This window comes from Vicugna pacos, chromosome 12 (genome assembly GCF_048564905.1).
Source record: "Vicugna pacos chromosome 12, VicPac4, whole genome shotgun sequence".
Lineage (NCBI taxonomy): Eukaryota > Metazoa > Chordata > Mammalia > Artiodactyla > Camelidae > Vicugna > Vicugna pacos.
Genome location: NC_132998.1, coordinates 52073105 through 52087755, shown reverse-complemented (window position 1 = coordinate 52087755; position 14651 = coordinate 52073105). Strand labels below are relative to the sequence as shown.

The 14651-nt window shown below is 39.3% G+C and overlaps 1 protein-coding gene across 1 annotated transcript in view; it reads left to right on the top strand.

Moving 5' to 3' along the window:
- Positions 1 to 1672: 1672 nt before the first annotated feature.
- The window catches only part of RAB21 (RAB21, member RAS oncogene family), a 29405-nt gene continuing 16426 nt past the window's right edge, over positions 1673 to 14651 (top strand). Inside the window, exons 1-2 of the mRNA XM_031683364.2 lie at positions 1673 to 2137; positions 13867 to 13926. Of these exons, the coding sequence (XP_031539224.2) occupies positions 1991 to 2137; positions 13867 to 13926 (207 nt within the window). The 5' untranslated portion in view covers positions 1673 to 1990. The remainder of the gene's footprint in view (positions 2138 to 13866; positions 13927 to 14651) is intronic.

The following is a 14651-nucleotide window of genomic DNA, read 5'->3' as shown; positions in this document are numbered from 1 at the left end:
TGGAAGAATTCATGAGTGTGCAAAGACCCTGAGAGGAAGAATGGAGAGAGAAGTAGAGGACACATCTTCAGATGAAATCATAAGGATATTTTGTGAAAACATAAGCTCTCTTCAATAACTGATTCTAAATAAATTGAAGTAATATTATCCTTCTCTAATCCATTTTTCAAATTATAGCTAGAGTGATCTTTTAAAAGTCAAATCTGATGACATCAGCCCCCTTAATTAAAAACCTGCATTTGCTGAAAGATCCTGTCAGTATTGATTCCTGGCTTCCCTGTCAATCTCATCTGAAGCTCTCTGCATTCTTACCACACTTGTTTCTCATCTTTAGATGCTCCTTCCTACTTCAAGGCTGTGGGACATGCTATTCTCTCTGCTTGCAAAGCTCTCCTCCCTTCTTGTCTAGGTTACTCCTACCCATTGGTAACATTTTCCCAGAAGCCTTGGTATGCTAAACCAGTTGGGTCCCCATATATGTTGGCAAAATATGCTGAACTGCTTTATCAAGATGAAAGCATTCATTGTATAACAACTGTGTCTGTCTTCCCTGCTAACATGGAAGCTCTTGATGACAAAGACATTGCATCTCATCCAGCACAGTGCCTGGTATATGGTGGGTACATTCAAATATTTGTTGGATGAATGAATGGGCTATCCAGTTTAAGTGGAAAGGGAGTCTCATGAAAACGAATATGTTTGCCTAATTGACATCACATTTCTAGTTGCAAACTTTTAGAAACACTAGTATGGTTTCTTGGAAGAGTGTGTTTCATGAAAGAAGGGGGGAGGCAGATGAGGGAAAACAAGCAATCATCAAACAAGCCAGGTCTATCAAGGTGGAGTCAGTATGGAATGTCAAAAGCTTCATGGGGAGAAAAAAGCTTCATGGAAGACAGAAAAACTGGGAAACTAAGGAAAAACGGCTTAAGAAGTATTGTTCATTCATTCATTGCCAAATATTTATAGAATACCTATTATGTGCCTGGCACTTCAAGTCAGAAACTCAAAGTTTGGGCAAGTCTCACGTAGTTCTTGTCCTTAACAAATCTACAGCCTAATTGAGGAAAGTTAATTACCTTACTCACTCAGCAAAGTAATTTCCATGAAGTGTGCTAAGCGCTGCTAGAGAAGGTTTATGAAATACCTAACTTGGGTGGCGAGGAGACGGATGGAAGGACCGACCGGAGAAGGATGGGTGGTCAGGGAAGTCTTTCCAGTTTAAGCTGAGACCTGAAAGATGAGGAGGAGACCAGGTGGTCTGGGGAACTGAAAAGAGGTTCACTGGCTATGAATTGACATCTCACAGAGAAATACTGTCAACAAAATGAAGGGCACCTTGGCAGAACTGGGTTACAGGGAGCCCAGATGTGAGAGGTCATTAGCCCTGTGAACATTCCCTTGGCAAGAACGATAACTTTCTGCACTTCGACATTCCACCTGAGCTGGGTTTGCCTCCAATTATTCATTCCTTAATCCCGCAGGCTCCTGCCCACTGCAGAGTGGTGGGGAGCCGCAGACAGCCAAGCTGGGCGGACGACCGGAGGAGTCCGCTCACTTCCAGCCCACGCCCCCCCGCGGCGGGGCCGAGGCCCCAGAAGCCCCGCCCCCGTGCGGGCACGTTCTCCGGGGCCGCGTCCCAGGGGCCGCCCACGGCCGCGGCGGTCACGTGACCCGAAGTGTGACGTAGGAGGAAGGAGACGCCATTAGAGGGAGGCGGAGAGGGAGCGCTCTTCGCCTTTCCTCGGGTGCCCGACGTGGTGGCTGGGGCCCTTCATTCTCGGACTTGCCCTCGGCTCTCACAGGCCTCGCCCGGAGGCGGGAGCGGAGACGGCGCCCGGGGCGGGCGGCGCGGCTGCGGACGGGCCTGCGCCGGCCGCGGCTGTGAAGGCGCTGCTGCGGCGGCGGCGGCGGCGGCGGCGGTGGTGGTGGTGGTGGCGGCGGGGAGCTCGGCGCGGCTCTAGGGCTCGGGCGGCGGGGACGCGACGGGATGGCTGCGGCCGGCGGCGGGGCGGCGGCGGGCCGAGCCTACTCGTTCAAGGTGGTGCTGCTCGGGGAAGGCTGCGTGGGGAAGACGTCGCTGGTGCTGCGCTACTGCGAGAACAAGTTCAACGACAAGCACATCACCACGCTGCAGGTGCGGGCCCCCGGGAGCGGGAGGTGGCGCCTCGGGGCCCCTACCCCACGGGGGCTCCGAGGGCTTTGCCTGGCGCCACGGTCCTCTAGGTCTGGGCTCTCGGATCCCAGGCCTGTCATCGCCGCCTTCGGATTGCCTTTCCGAATTCGCCCTGGGAGCACGCGTTGTCGGGGCGGCCTGGAGACAGGAGAACAGGCTGTTGGGAGGGGAGTGGAAGGGCCCTGAAAAGTCCCCAGTGTGGCTGCGCATGTCGCGGAATCCCCGTCGGTGGGCTAGGTTTTCCCCTTCTAGTCGCTTCCGCTTGGGCCCTAGGTGCCTTCACCCTACAGGCAGTCAACCGAGTGTGTCAGCCCTTTTTTCTTTCTTTCGGAATTAGGAACTTAGCTGCGGATTTGATTTTGCGAATTAGGTGATTTGTAACTTCAGCGCTTACTGATGACTAAGTATTTATGCAAGTTCCATTTTACTCTGTCTTCGAGTAACGTGCTGATTGGCAAAACATTCACCTCTGGAGGGTTTTTTTTTAAAATGACCCCTTGCCGGTGCGGGTTACGCAGTTCCATTGCTGGCTGCGTAGGTCTGACTGGTGGGTCACTTCCATCCAGCGATGCGGGTCGAGCCATGTTCACATGGAAACGTCATTTGAATACTGGCCAACAGTTGGTCCTCGAACTAGCAGCTAAGCTGCTGCTGTTATTTATTTGCTTGTGATGTAGGGCCGGCTTTCATCAGCAGTTACACGGTGGTTAGTCGGAAACAGTGTTAAAATGTAATCATTGATTGGGAGTGCAGTCAGGCCTCTGAGGTCGTTGGAGTCTCCCCGTCTTCCAAAGAAATCAGTTTGCACGTGTTAGAAGAAGAATATTCAACGAATCTGCCAGGTCAGTTTAGTCAGAGGCAGTAAATTCTAGTGGACTTTTGAGCCTGATTGTCTAGGTTCATATTGCACCACCATCAGTTTAACTAGCTATGTGATCTTGGTCAAGTTAATTAACCTTTCTGTGCCTAAGTTTCTTTATCTGTTAACATGGCCATAATAATAGTATCTAGTTCATAGGGTTGTCAGGACAAATATACATAAAAACACTTAGGACCTGATAGTGTAAGCTCTCGTTTTTATTATTGCTAGCCCAAATTGCACAATAGACTGTAATCAGTGATTGTGGAGTGTGTTAAGTGCATGGACACTATTTAATAGAATGCACAGTCTCCTCTTAATTGTTCTGACATTTGATGTTTGATGCTATTATTAAACTACTGAGTCTAGAATTTACAAAGATGCTCTGGTTCTGATTCCATGTTCTATTTTTACTCCTGTGTAAGGCATAATATCTGAAAAAGTCAACGTCAGAAAACTGCATTTTTTTCTTACATCCTTGTACAAGATCACTTAACACAATTTTAATAGTTATTAAGTGTTATTAGAGCAAGGAAATTCGTAGGGTAAATACCTATGATCATTTGGAAGTTTAGTTAAAGTAACAGCAATAACATTTAGTGAGTCCGTACTGTGCTGAATATTTTACTTTTCTTCTTTTCTTTCAATTCTTACAACAGCCTATGAGGTGGATAGTTTTATTAGCCTCATTCTACAGGTGATGAAACAGGCGTGGTCAAGTTGAGTAATTTGCTGGCCATCAGATTGCCACAAGCCATGGTGGCCAAGCTGAAGTTTGAATCCAGTTCTTACTTCAAAGTTTAAGCAATAAGTCACGCTGTCTCGATATTGGTAAACCACCCCTTAGTGGTTTCTTTTGTGCTACAAATCTTAGAGAAAAGAGAAAACCTTGTGGTTGTGCTTTTAACGTTTTTTAAAAAATAGTTTAGTTTTTTAATCTAAAAATTGCACTTTCATTATACATCCCAAAAACATATCCTCAAAACTAAAACCAGGCTAAAGATTTTTAATATTTGAGAGGAAACCACTGCAATTTACATGGGAGTGAATGAAGTTGTGGTAGCTCGCTGCTATCAGAAGCATAGCAGTCCTGATTTTAATATTTATTTAACACTCATCACAAACAGTATCTGGCTTATGTTCCAGAATTGAAGATTTTGCTGCATATCAGTGTATAGGAACAGCATTATATTCAGTCTCTTTCTCTTAGATATCAGTTCATTTCATCTTTCTTAACAGTTTTTTTAGAGGAATTTGACTTGAGTGAGACCCATAAAACACAAGCTGGTATGCCTTTCATTTTCAAATGGAGAGGAGATAATGCATCCTAAGGTATGAGGGGAAGTTTCCCTTTTTTCTTGTCAACAAAACTACCTACTACCTTTGTAAAATACTTTGTGTTTTGCAAAGTACACTCTCATGTATTCCTATGTTAAAGGCTGAGAGGAACCTAAGAGTTTATGTTTCACTGTTGCAGTCTTTCGTTAAATATTTCAGTCAAGTGATTGTCTGCTTCAAACATCTTGGAGGTGAGATGAACTGACATAGAAGGTAGAAAACTATATCCTGACGCAGCACGTCTCATTTTTGAACAGATTTCATTTCCAACTCATTTTTCTGTGCCTGGAGACAAAAATCTTTCCCTGTAGTTTCCAGTCTTAGTTCTGCCCTCTGAATCTTAGACACATGCAACATCTCTTCTGATAGTTGAAGATAGCTATCACATCCTCTTGAGTCTTGTCTTCTCTTGGGTAAACAGCTCTGGTTCCTTAAACTGGGTCTCCTGTGAAATTGTTCTAAATCATATCACTATTTTGACATCTCTTCTTGACAGTCACCACTTAATCATTGTCCTCTTTCCTTAAAATATGGTGGCTTGAGCTATACAAATGATTCCAAGTATGGTTAGAACTGTGCAAAGAAGTGCAGACTATCACCTTTCCTGGGGAGAATTCTTCTCTCATACCTAAGTAGAAAAGACTGAGCTTTTTGTTAGCTGTCACATTGATTAACATTGTGCCCACTGTCTGAGTCTTATTTGCTTGAAAAGAAGGGAGGGAGGGAAGAAGGAAGGTAGGAAGGAAGGAGACTTCACATCCCTCAGCTTCTTTTTCCTTTGATTGTGTATTGGTTTTTTGTCCCTAATGTATTTGACTCATTGAAGTTGGCTTTGATAGATTTGCTCCAGTGGTTAAAGCCTATTAATATCCTTTAATGTTTGATAATTCAAGAAACTTTGGTGGAGTTCTTGTGGGTCAGGCACTCGGTTGGGTCCAGGGCATGCAATGAAAAATAAGGCATCATGCCTACTCTCCAGGCTAGCTACTCGTAACTTTGTCAGCTGAAGATTTGAGTTGAATGTCTTCAGTGTTCTCATCAGTCGTAAGTAGACTCTGAAAGAAAGGGGAGAGAGAGGGCCAAGTGCAAAGCTCTGTGCAAGTCTCATCATAGTCTAGTGACACGTGACCAGAGCTATATTTCTCTAGACATTCAGAATCTTAGGGGTGGGGTCTTTCAGTCTGTGCTTGGGCCACAGTCCTCTTTCCTCTTGACTGAGAAATAGTTATTAATGGAGTGTATTACATATTAATGATAACGGAAGCAGAAACAAGGCTGAGTGCTATGGGTTACTACCTAGTGGACATGAAGCCTTTAATGAAAATGGCTATTCTGGTATTACAAATCTAACTTTTTTGTTGTAGCCACATTAGTCTTACCTATACCGGATATCATGAGATGCTCTGTCAGATGCTTGCAGAAGACAGGATCCACTGTTTCTGCACTAGGAGGCCCTATGATGTGGTAAAAAGGGACAGGACTTTGTAGTTAGTTTGAATTTTTGGCTCCTGCTTTTTAGCCATCGTGATCTTGGCAGATTATTCTAATGTTTGTCAGCTGGCTCATTATCCATGAAATGGGAGAATCTCACTCATAGGGTTTTGATGTGGATTAGAGAGCCATAGTGTGTAAACCTGGCACAGTGTTTGTTTAATGTATGTTTGCCTTTGAATGAATAAATGGTGCTTAATTTGTGTTGGTTTCTTTCATGGTAACTCAGTCAAAAAGGTAATGAGGTTAATTTGACATGAATTATTTTGAGAACCCGTGCTGTCTGAGGGACTGCTACAGTTTGTATTTTTATACACACATATGTATTTGTTCATTATCAATTCTAGAGTTTTGTCTGAGATTGACATTTCTGGAAATACACTTTTTTTTGAAAATTGTGGCATTTGCCATGCTTTGGTATTTTAGTACTACTTACTTTTTGCAGACCTCTTCCTAGGTTACTGATAATTATGAAGTAATCTTGTTGGATGAGCTCTCTGAGAACTCAAGATCCTTTGCGTGGCTTGCCAAGAAAGCTTGATCTTATACAGAGTCCTCAACTCTCTTATGTGATTTCCTCATTGATTTGGGGCTATGTTAAACTCATCAGAGACAACAAGATTGGAGTAAAGGACTTACTCCTTTTTCTCTGGGATTTAACTGCTGAACCTAGTCAAACTCAGGAATTGTTTATTTCTTACCTGTTAAACGTTGTGCTCACTGGGGAATATATAGATGAGTGAGGAGGTGTAACCATCAGTTAGCTTTCTTCTTTATTCTTAAATGCTTGTGCCACTTTGATTGTCTTTGGTATGTCTCTGTATGTATGTGTACTCCTGGATGATCCCTTCCTTTCTTCAGCTGAACCCTCCCCTCCTTTTCCCCTATTGAAGGTATTATAAGATTATACACTCTAATTTAAATGCCTTCTGTCCCAACTAGTCTCCTATATAAAAAGTAACATTGTTTACAATCAGAGCTATCAGTCACCTTCCCTTTTAGAATTCTAACTGGAATTCCACCTAGATCTGCCTCCTGAAGTAGGTGCCTGTCATTTGATTAGCAAAGCGGTGCTGTAAGGTTGGCTGGGCAGGCGGATAGTTTCCTGACAGTTTGGCAAATGAGGAAACTAAACTTGAATTAAATTTCTGAGGTCCCACAAATAGTATTGGTGTACTATTTTTTCTTAAGCTAAATCAACTGCATTTTCCCTCCCTCTATACACCTAACCTCCTGAGCAACACTTGGTATTTATTTGGTTCTAGCAGCTGGATTTGCACTTAGCATCATAGTTTCTGGTTTAGGAATCTTGATTTCCTTGTTTGTAAGATTAATGTTTTGAATGTCTGAAATATTTTCTGAGTAGCACTGGAAGCCACTTCAGTGTTGATTCAGCCAGTTCATTTGCAATATCTTTATAAAATAAAGTAGTTGAAATCTTTTTCCTTTTCCCTCAGTATTTCATTAGATAAATATGGGCCATGGAGGGGTGGATGATTTTTTTTAAGAAGAGGTTTTTTTTTTAATGAATTATGGCTTTTAACTTCTAATAAATAAATATTCTATATCTGATGGCCATTTTCTGCTTTGTGTTTTGACCTAGTCCTTAGAAGTGACTTTTTGACTCTCCTTTTCAAAGTATTGACTTGGACTCTAAACTGAGTATAGTACTTCCTTTTAGAAACTAAGGACAAGAAATGTTGACATAGCCAAGGACCCTGCTTAGTTTTCTTTCTTTTATTTAATTAAAATATATTTGACATATAACATTGTATAAATTTAAGATGTATAACATGTTTGTTACATTTGTATATTATAATATAATTTTGCCATTGTAGCTTAGTTTTTTGGTAGCTAATTTTCATTGCCTTGCTACAGAGGCAATTTTATAAATTATTTGTCTGAATCCTTTCTTGTCCACATATTAAGTATGGAAGTAATTAATAGATACTTTAAATACATAAGCCTGAAACAGTGTTAGTAACTGTAGCAAAAATAATACGACTGTTCAGTTATGCACACACATATTATTAATGAAAGTCTGTTGAACCTAAATAAAGACTGGAAGGTATTCATCCACAATTGGTTACTGTACTGCTTTAGGTATTTTGCTTTGCCAATGATTAGCAAGCACAAGTGGTTTGGCTAACAAAAACATACACAAGAAAACCCCGTTAAAACATCGATTAAACAAGTTATGAAAAGACTTTCATTTGGCAAATGTAATTTGTTCTTATTATGTCTCTCCTATAATCCTATTTTATTTTTTAAAATAGAGATTTAAAATATATATATTCACTATGATATCAGATAAAATGTTGGGTAAATAAGCATCAGGTGCAAATGACAGGTGTCTAATAAGATTGTTAAGTTTGTTGATACCCCTGAAGTTTGGAAGGTTAGATCACTGGGGTTAGAAGAAATAGTCATACTGTCACTCAGGATCTGGAGGTATAAGGTGGGAAATGTACCATTACTTTGATCCTCATTATTTTGTGCCTACCCTGAGAATATTTTGGGAGATGAGTTGGTGTCCAGAACATTAAGTGTCCTAGTGGAGGAGTGCCAGGTTAAGAGTGTGTGGTGGGGAGGGTATAGCTCAAGTGGTAGAGTGCATGCTTTGCATGCCTGAGGTCCTGGGTTCTATCCACAGTATCTCCTCTAAAAATAAATAAACCTAATTACCTCTCCCCCTGCCACTGCCAAAACAAAATAATTAAATAATATAATAATAAATAAATAAAATATAAAAAATAAAAATGTTTAAAAAAAGAAGTTAAAAAAAAGCACTAAAAAATGTGGGTATGTTCTAGAATAGGCAGCTTTGTGCAATGGAAGAAGCACTGTGGAGTCAGACAGGCTGCCACCCACTGCATTACCTGACTGAGTTGTCTGACCTTGGGTGAATCACTGTATTTCTTTAAATTGCAGGTTCACAACTGTAAAATAGGGCTAATTACCTACTTCACAGTGTTGTTATAAAGATTAAATGAAAAAGCCCAGGCGTGGTAGCATGTAGTATGTACTATTTTTTTTCTTCCCATATTCCTAGAACCTTTGACATTGGTTCATTGCCCCTCTCCCCTGCGCTTTCTAGACTGGGGGCCGGGGGGTGGTTCTTCACTGAGATGTTGCCAGGGATTTATAAAATCCCTTGGAAAGGTGTGTGAAAATTGTTTTTGGTATGTGCATATGAGCAGTTTTCTTGGGAGTGAATGAATTCATAGCTTTCATCAGATTCTCAAAGAAGTCCGTGATCATGCCTCCCTCCCACGCTTACTCTGGAATAACAGAATTAAGTAGAGTAAGTAGTATAATCATAAGTGGTATCTCAGTAGTCTGGGCAAATTAAGTATGGCTCATAGAGGTAGTTTAAAAAATTAAGATAAATTTGAGCCTTTTGATCGTTTACTGCTATCTTTATGTTCTGTAAAATCTTACAGCTTTATTCTCAAGTATAATTGTATTTGTTTTTAAAACAGAAGATGTTCTTTAGGAAAATACCTATGCAATATTAAAAACTTAGTATATATGTAAAATGAGATGATTTATATTACAGAAAGAATCTTTCTATAGAATGGGACTTAAGTTTTTCGTTATGAAGAGAAAAAAAGATTTAGTTGGAACTCTATAATAATGTGCTTTACTAGTGCCTCAGATATTTGAGTTAAAATAATTTGGTTTATAAGGAAACTTCTAGGAACATATCTTTTATATAAATCGAGTTAATACCAGGCACATTGTAGCTGTGTTTATCTACAGTTAACAATATTAGCATGGCGGCTATGGCCAGCACTGTGGTTCCCCCTGCCCCTTCTACTAGAGAAGTATTAGCTAACATCTCAGTCTGGGAGGTACCATAGCATGGTAATTATGAGTCATGTCTGAAGCCAGACTGCCTGGATTTCAGATCCTACTCTGTCACTTACTGTGTGACCTTGGGCAAGATACTTACCATTCCTTTGTCTCTGTTGCCACATCTATAATATTTGGATAATAATTATATCTGACTCACAGAGTGTTATGAGAAGTGTGTTAATATTGAAAAGTTCTTAGAACACTGCCCATTTCACTGTAAGCATTGTGAAAGTGTTAAATAAAAAATATGTAAAGTAGTTAGCAGAAGACTTATACTCATGAAAAGATAACTTACAATACGAGGTGGTGTAGGCTGTGCATGACAAGGTTAGGTTCCCTAAAGTTCTTCAGGGCAGAGAAATTCAGTGCAGTTTGTATGGGTGGTACGAGAAAGCTTACAAGTTCAAGGAGGAAGAGTATAGGTCATGAGTTGGTCTTGGGTAGATGAGATTCAGGTAGAGAATAAGGATTCCCCAGATTAGCGGGAAGTTTTATGAACAAGAATAATTGGAGGGAATGTATAGTGTAGACTATGTACGTTGGAGAGTAAGTAGAGAAATACTGGCAGCTGATCTAGGAAGACAGATGTGGACAAATGGTAGAGGTCCTTGGATACAAAGATAAGGCTTTGAGATTTTTATTTGTAGATTAGGGCTTTTTGACTTTTACAAAGGAGAACTTATGAATGATTTTGTTAAAAGTGCATAGCACAGTCCTTGGCGGAAGGTAAGCATTAAATAACTGTTAGCTAGTATTAACAATAGTAGTAGAAATGACTGTACAGTGTCTCACTGTGTGGATGGGCTATATTTGTGTATTTTTTAAATTGCCTGTTGATGGACCTTTAGGTTATTTCATTTTTTTAATATAATCAGTGTTGTGATGAACACTCTTTCCATAAAATTGTTTTATACACCCATGGTTTCTTTTTCTTTTTCTTTTTTTCCATTTTAAAAAAACTGAAGTATAGTCAGTTTACAATGTGTTAATTTCTGGTGTACAGCCTAATGTTTCAGTCATATACATATACATATATTCCTTTTCTTATTCTTTTTCATTATAGGTTTTATACCTTTTCCCCCTGGTAACCATAAGTTTGTTTTCTATGTCTGTGAGTCTGTTTTGTAAATAAGTTCATTTGTGTCCTTTTTGTTTGTTTGTTTGTTTGAAGATTCCACGTATAAGCAAGATCATATGGTATTCTTCTTTCTCTTTCGGGTTTACTTTACTTAGTATGACGATCTCCAGGTCCATCCATGTTTCTGCAAGTGACATTTAATTTTTTATGGCTGAGTGGTAATCCATTGTATAAATACATGACAACTTCTTTATCCAGTCATCTGTCAGTGGACATTTTAGTTGTTTCCATGTCTTGGCTATTGTAAATAGTGCTTCTGTGAACATTGGAGTGCATGTATCTTTTCGAGCTAGAGATCCCTCTAGATGCATGCCTGGGAGTGGGATTGCTGGATCATATGGTAAGTAGTTTTAGTTTTTTGAGGAATCGCCATACTATTTTCCACACTGGCTACACCAAACTACATTCTGACCAACAGTGTACATCCGTGGTTTCTTAGAAAAGACTTAACACTGTCTCTAAACTCAGCATGGGAAGGTGGCAGTAAGTTTCAGAGGGAATGGTAGGAAGGAAATGGTGGAGCATTAGCAGCTCCAATTCACTCCCCTCTGCTGAGACAAAACTCATGACAAAAAGGCTTTTATGATATTAGTTACCAGCAAGGATGTAGTTCAAGCATACTTACTGAAAATGATAGCTTATGAGAGAACCTAGCTATAGATATGATAAGGGTCTTTTCATTTTGTTTTTTAAATCATGGAGGCTTTGGGAATGTAATTTCGCATGTAGACCAGAGGACCAGAGTGTAAAGTGAGACCAAAAGTATTCATATTATGACATAATATGAGACTGGTGGTCCTAGAACTCCGCAGGAAATGTGAAAACAAGGCTTGGTAGGTTTTTTTTGTCAATATGGGATGACAGGGGAGGAAGAATAGTCAATGATGATATTTCTAAGATTCTAAACCTCAGTGACTTGGAGGATGTGATTAAAATACTGAAGTTGGAATGGAAAGCCAATTTTGGAGGGAAGATCAGTTTGGATACATTTTGAAAGTAGAGAAGAGGGCATTTAAGTTTACTTATCTATTAAATATTTGGATAGGATTCAGATTTTGAGTTTCCTTTTATAACACTGATATTGAAACAGTGTGAATGGGTGAGTTCAAATAAATTATGCAGCTGTTACAGCTAATAAGTGCAAAGCTGAGATCCAATCCAAAGTTCTGCTTCAGAGTTGATATTCGTAGTTCTTACGCTGTGAGTGGGAGATGGTCCTTTATTCACATTCATTGTCATGTATTTGGTCTTCTCATTTTCCAAATTATTTCTTTTGTTATTTTGCCGTTGAATTTATTTTATACCCTTTTCTATGTAACCTTTGTTCTGTTTAATAAGATATCTTGAGTATAGCTTGGTCCTTGAAGGAAGGCATTCCTGGATTTGCTCTCAGCTCTGCCATTGGTGTCTTTGTGGATTCCTTAGTTAATCACTCAATCTAGTGGCCTTTTCTTACTTTTGATTTTCCTCGGTGTGCATACAGCAGAAAGTCCTCCCTGAAATCTAGGTTCCTTCTCCTTCAGTAATAATTCACCATCCTAGCCTTTTATCTGTTTCTCTGTCTCTGCACTTTTTTCTATATAGATACACTTAAAATGTGTCTTTCTCTGCATAGCTTTGAACTTGGCTCTCTGTTCCTTTTTTAAACCTGTCAACTGACTGGATTCTGATTGTATTTCTTCTTCAATTACTCTTGATTCTGTTCTCTCTTTTCTATCTACGTGGACTTAGTTCAGTCCCTTTATGTTTTTCTTTCCAGCTTTAAAGTAGCCTCCTGTCTCCCAGGTCTAGTCCTGTCCTTTCTTCCTATCCCAGAGTCATTCTCTTAAAATATAGATCTTATACTTCCCCACTGCTTAAAGGCTTTCATGGATTCTCCGTTGTCAACAGTATTATTTCCTAACATTAATTCCTTTAGGTAGGTGTTTCTTTAGGAAAAAAGAAGTCAAATGAGCTTGGGAAATGCTTGTATAAATGCTGTTAGTCAGTCTTCCTTTTGGCAGAATTTTAGTGTGCTGATGTGCATTATGAATACACAAAGAGGATACAGAGCAATATGCAGCAGTCCCCAAATATACCTGACTATAGTATACATGAAACAAAAAAACTTGTCTAGTGTCTTGGAACAGGTTTTGATTAAGACCCAGAAGGTAAAGTCTATATGTCTAAATATGAAGTTCCAGGACTTTTTTGATTCATTCAGCCTTTGCCAATCTTTGTAGTCTTTATCTTTGGTAAACCAACCAACTTGGAGTTTCTTTCCCATGGGGTTTGGAGTTACGTCCTTCAGGCTTTAGTGGCTTCACCCATCTGTTAGAAAAAGCCCCTACTACTTCTAAAGGGGAGGTCATTACTTTCTTTCTGAAGTCTTCTGTGACTCATCCAGGCAGGCTTTACACTTCTTTTCTCAGCATTTTCCTTACAGTATACTTGGCAAGATCTTCTGTTTTAACACTTATCACGCGGTATTTTAATTCTCTTTATATTTTAATTTCTGCAGTGGACTGTAAGATATATAGTTTAAATCATTAGATTTAGTTTAGATATATTAGATATAGTTTAAGTAATTGAATTATAAAATAATTGCAAGAACGTTTCGAATAATAATAGTATTCATTCAATTAAATGAACTACCAGTAAACATTTCTTTTATCTCATCTTAGAAATCTCTTAGAGTTTCTGCAATGAGTAGGTAAGGTGCCATCAAATTAAATGCTAAGAAAACGTTCTATGAGGAAAAACTAAGAAAACATTTAATTACCAACTTTTTTGTACTTTCATAACTTGTGTTCATAAAACAAAATATCTTTTTCTTAGATTATAATATAAAGAGTGTTCTGTCTTCAGTGGAAATGGTGTTTGGTCACTAATAAAAACCTCAGTGATTACTTTTTCTCCCAGATAACTGGAGTTTCATATTGACATGATTCATTCATCTATAGTTTTTAAGATAAGAAATGTTATTTTATGTGAAACATTGTTTAATGTATATCTCTCTTTTCTTAGGCATCATTCTTAACAAAGAAGTTAAATATTGGTGGGAAAAGAGTAAACCTTGCTATATGGGTAAGTTAACTTTTTTAACTGTATGAGTGAAAGCCTGTATTTGTTCTTGGTACTCTAATAACTAATTGGCTCAAGGAATAAGAATTTGAATTTATGGATTAGTTAGTTAGTTAACTGAAGGTTAGATAAAACCTTTTTAAAAATAAACTTTTTTCCCTAAAATCTGGCAAAGAATTATATCTTGAATACAATTGTGTACATGCATAGTACTATCGTAAATTTTCAGCTAGGAAAGGGTCAACTCAGAGTGATTCCACATCGGAGAAGGAATACAGGAGTGGACAGCCTGCCTGGCTAACCACCCCACCCCACCCATTGCACCCCTCTCCCGTCCCCATGTTCCAATCCTCTAAGAGAGTGACTAGTGGAGGGCAGGGCAAGAATAATGCAGTAGGGTACCTGTCGGCAGGTGGAGAACCTAAATTTAGTGCAAGGCCTGTTCCTGGCTTATAATGACATTGTGGCCATCTGACTCTTTGGCAACTGAACTGGTTTTTCTAGTGAGGGTGGGAAGATTACTGAGGAGGAGGGGTTGGGAAGGGGAGAAGTAATCTTTGTATAACAATAAAACATTAAATTATAACGAGTTAAAAAGTGTTTTTGTAACGTGTTCTGTTTCTTTTAACAGTATTTTGGGATTATCTATAACTTTATACCTCACTTTTTAATTAATCAGAAGTTCACTGTAGTTACCATAACAGATATATGTTTTCTTCTGATCTAAT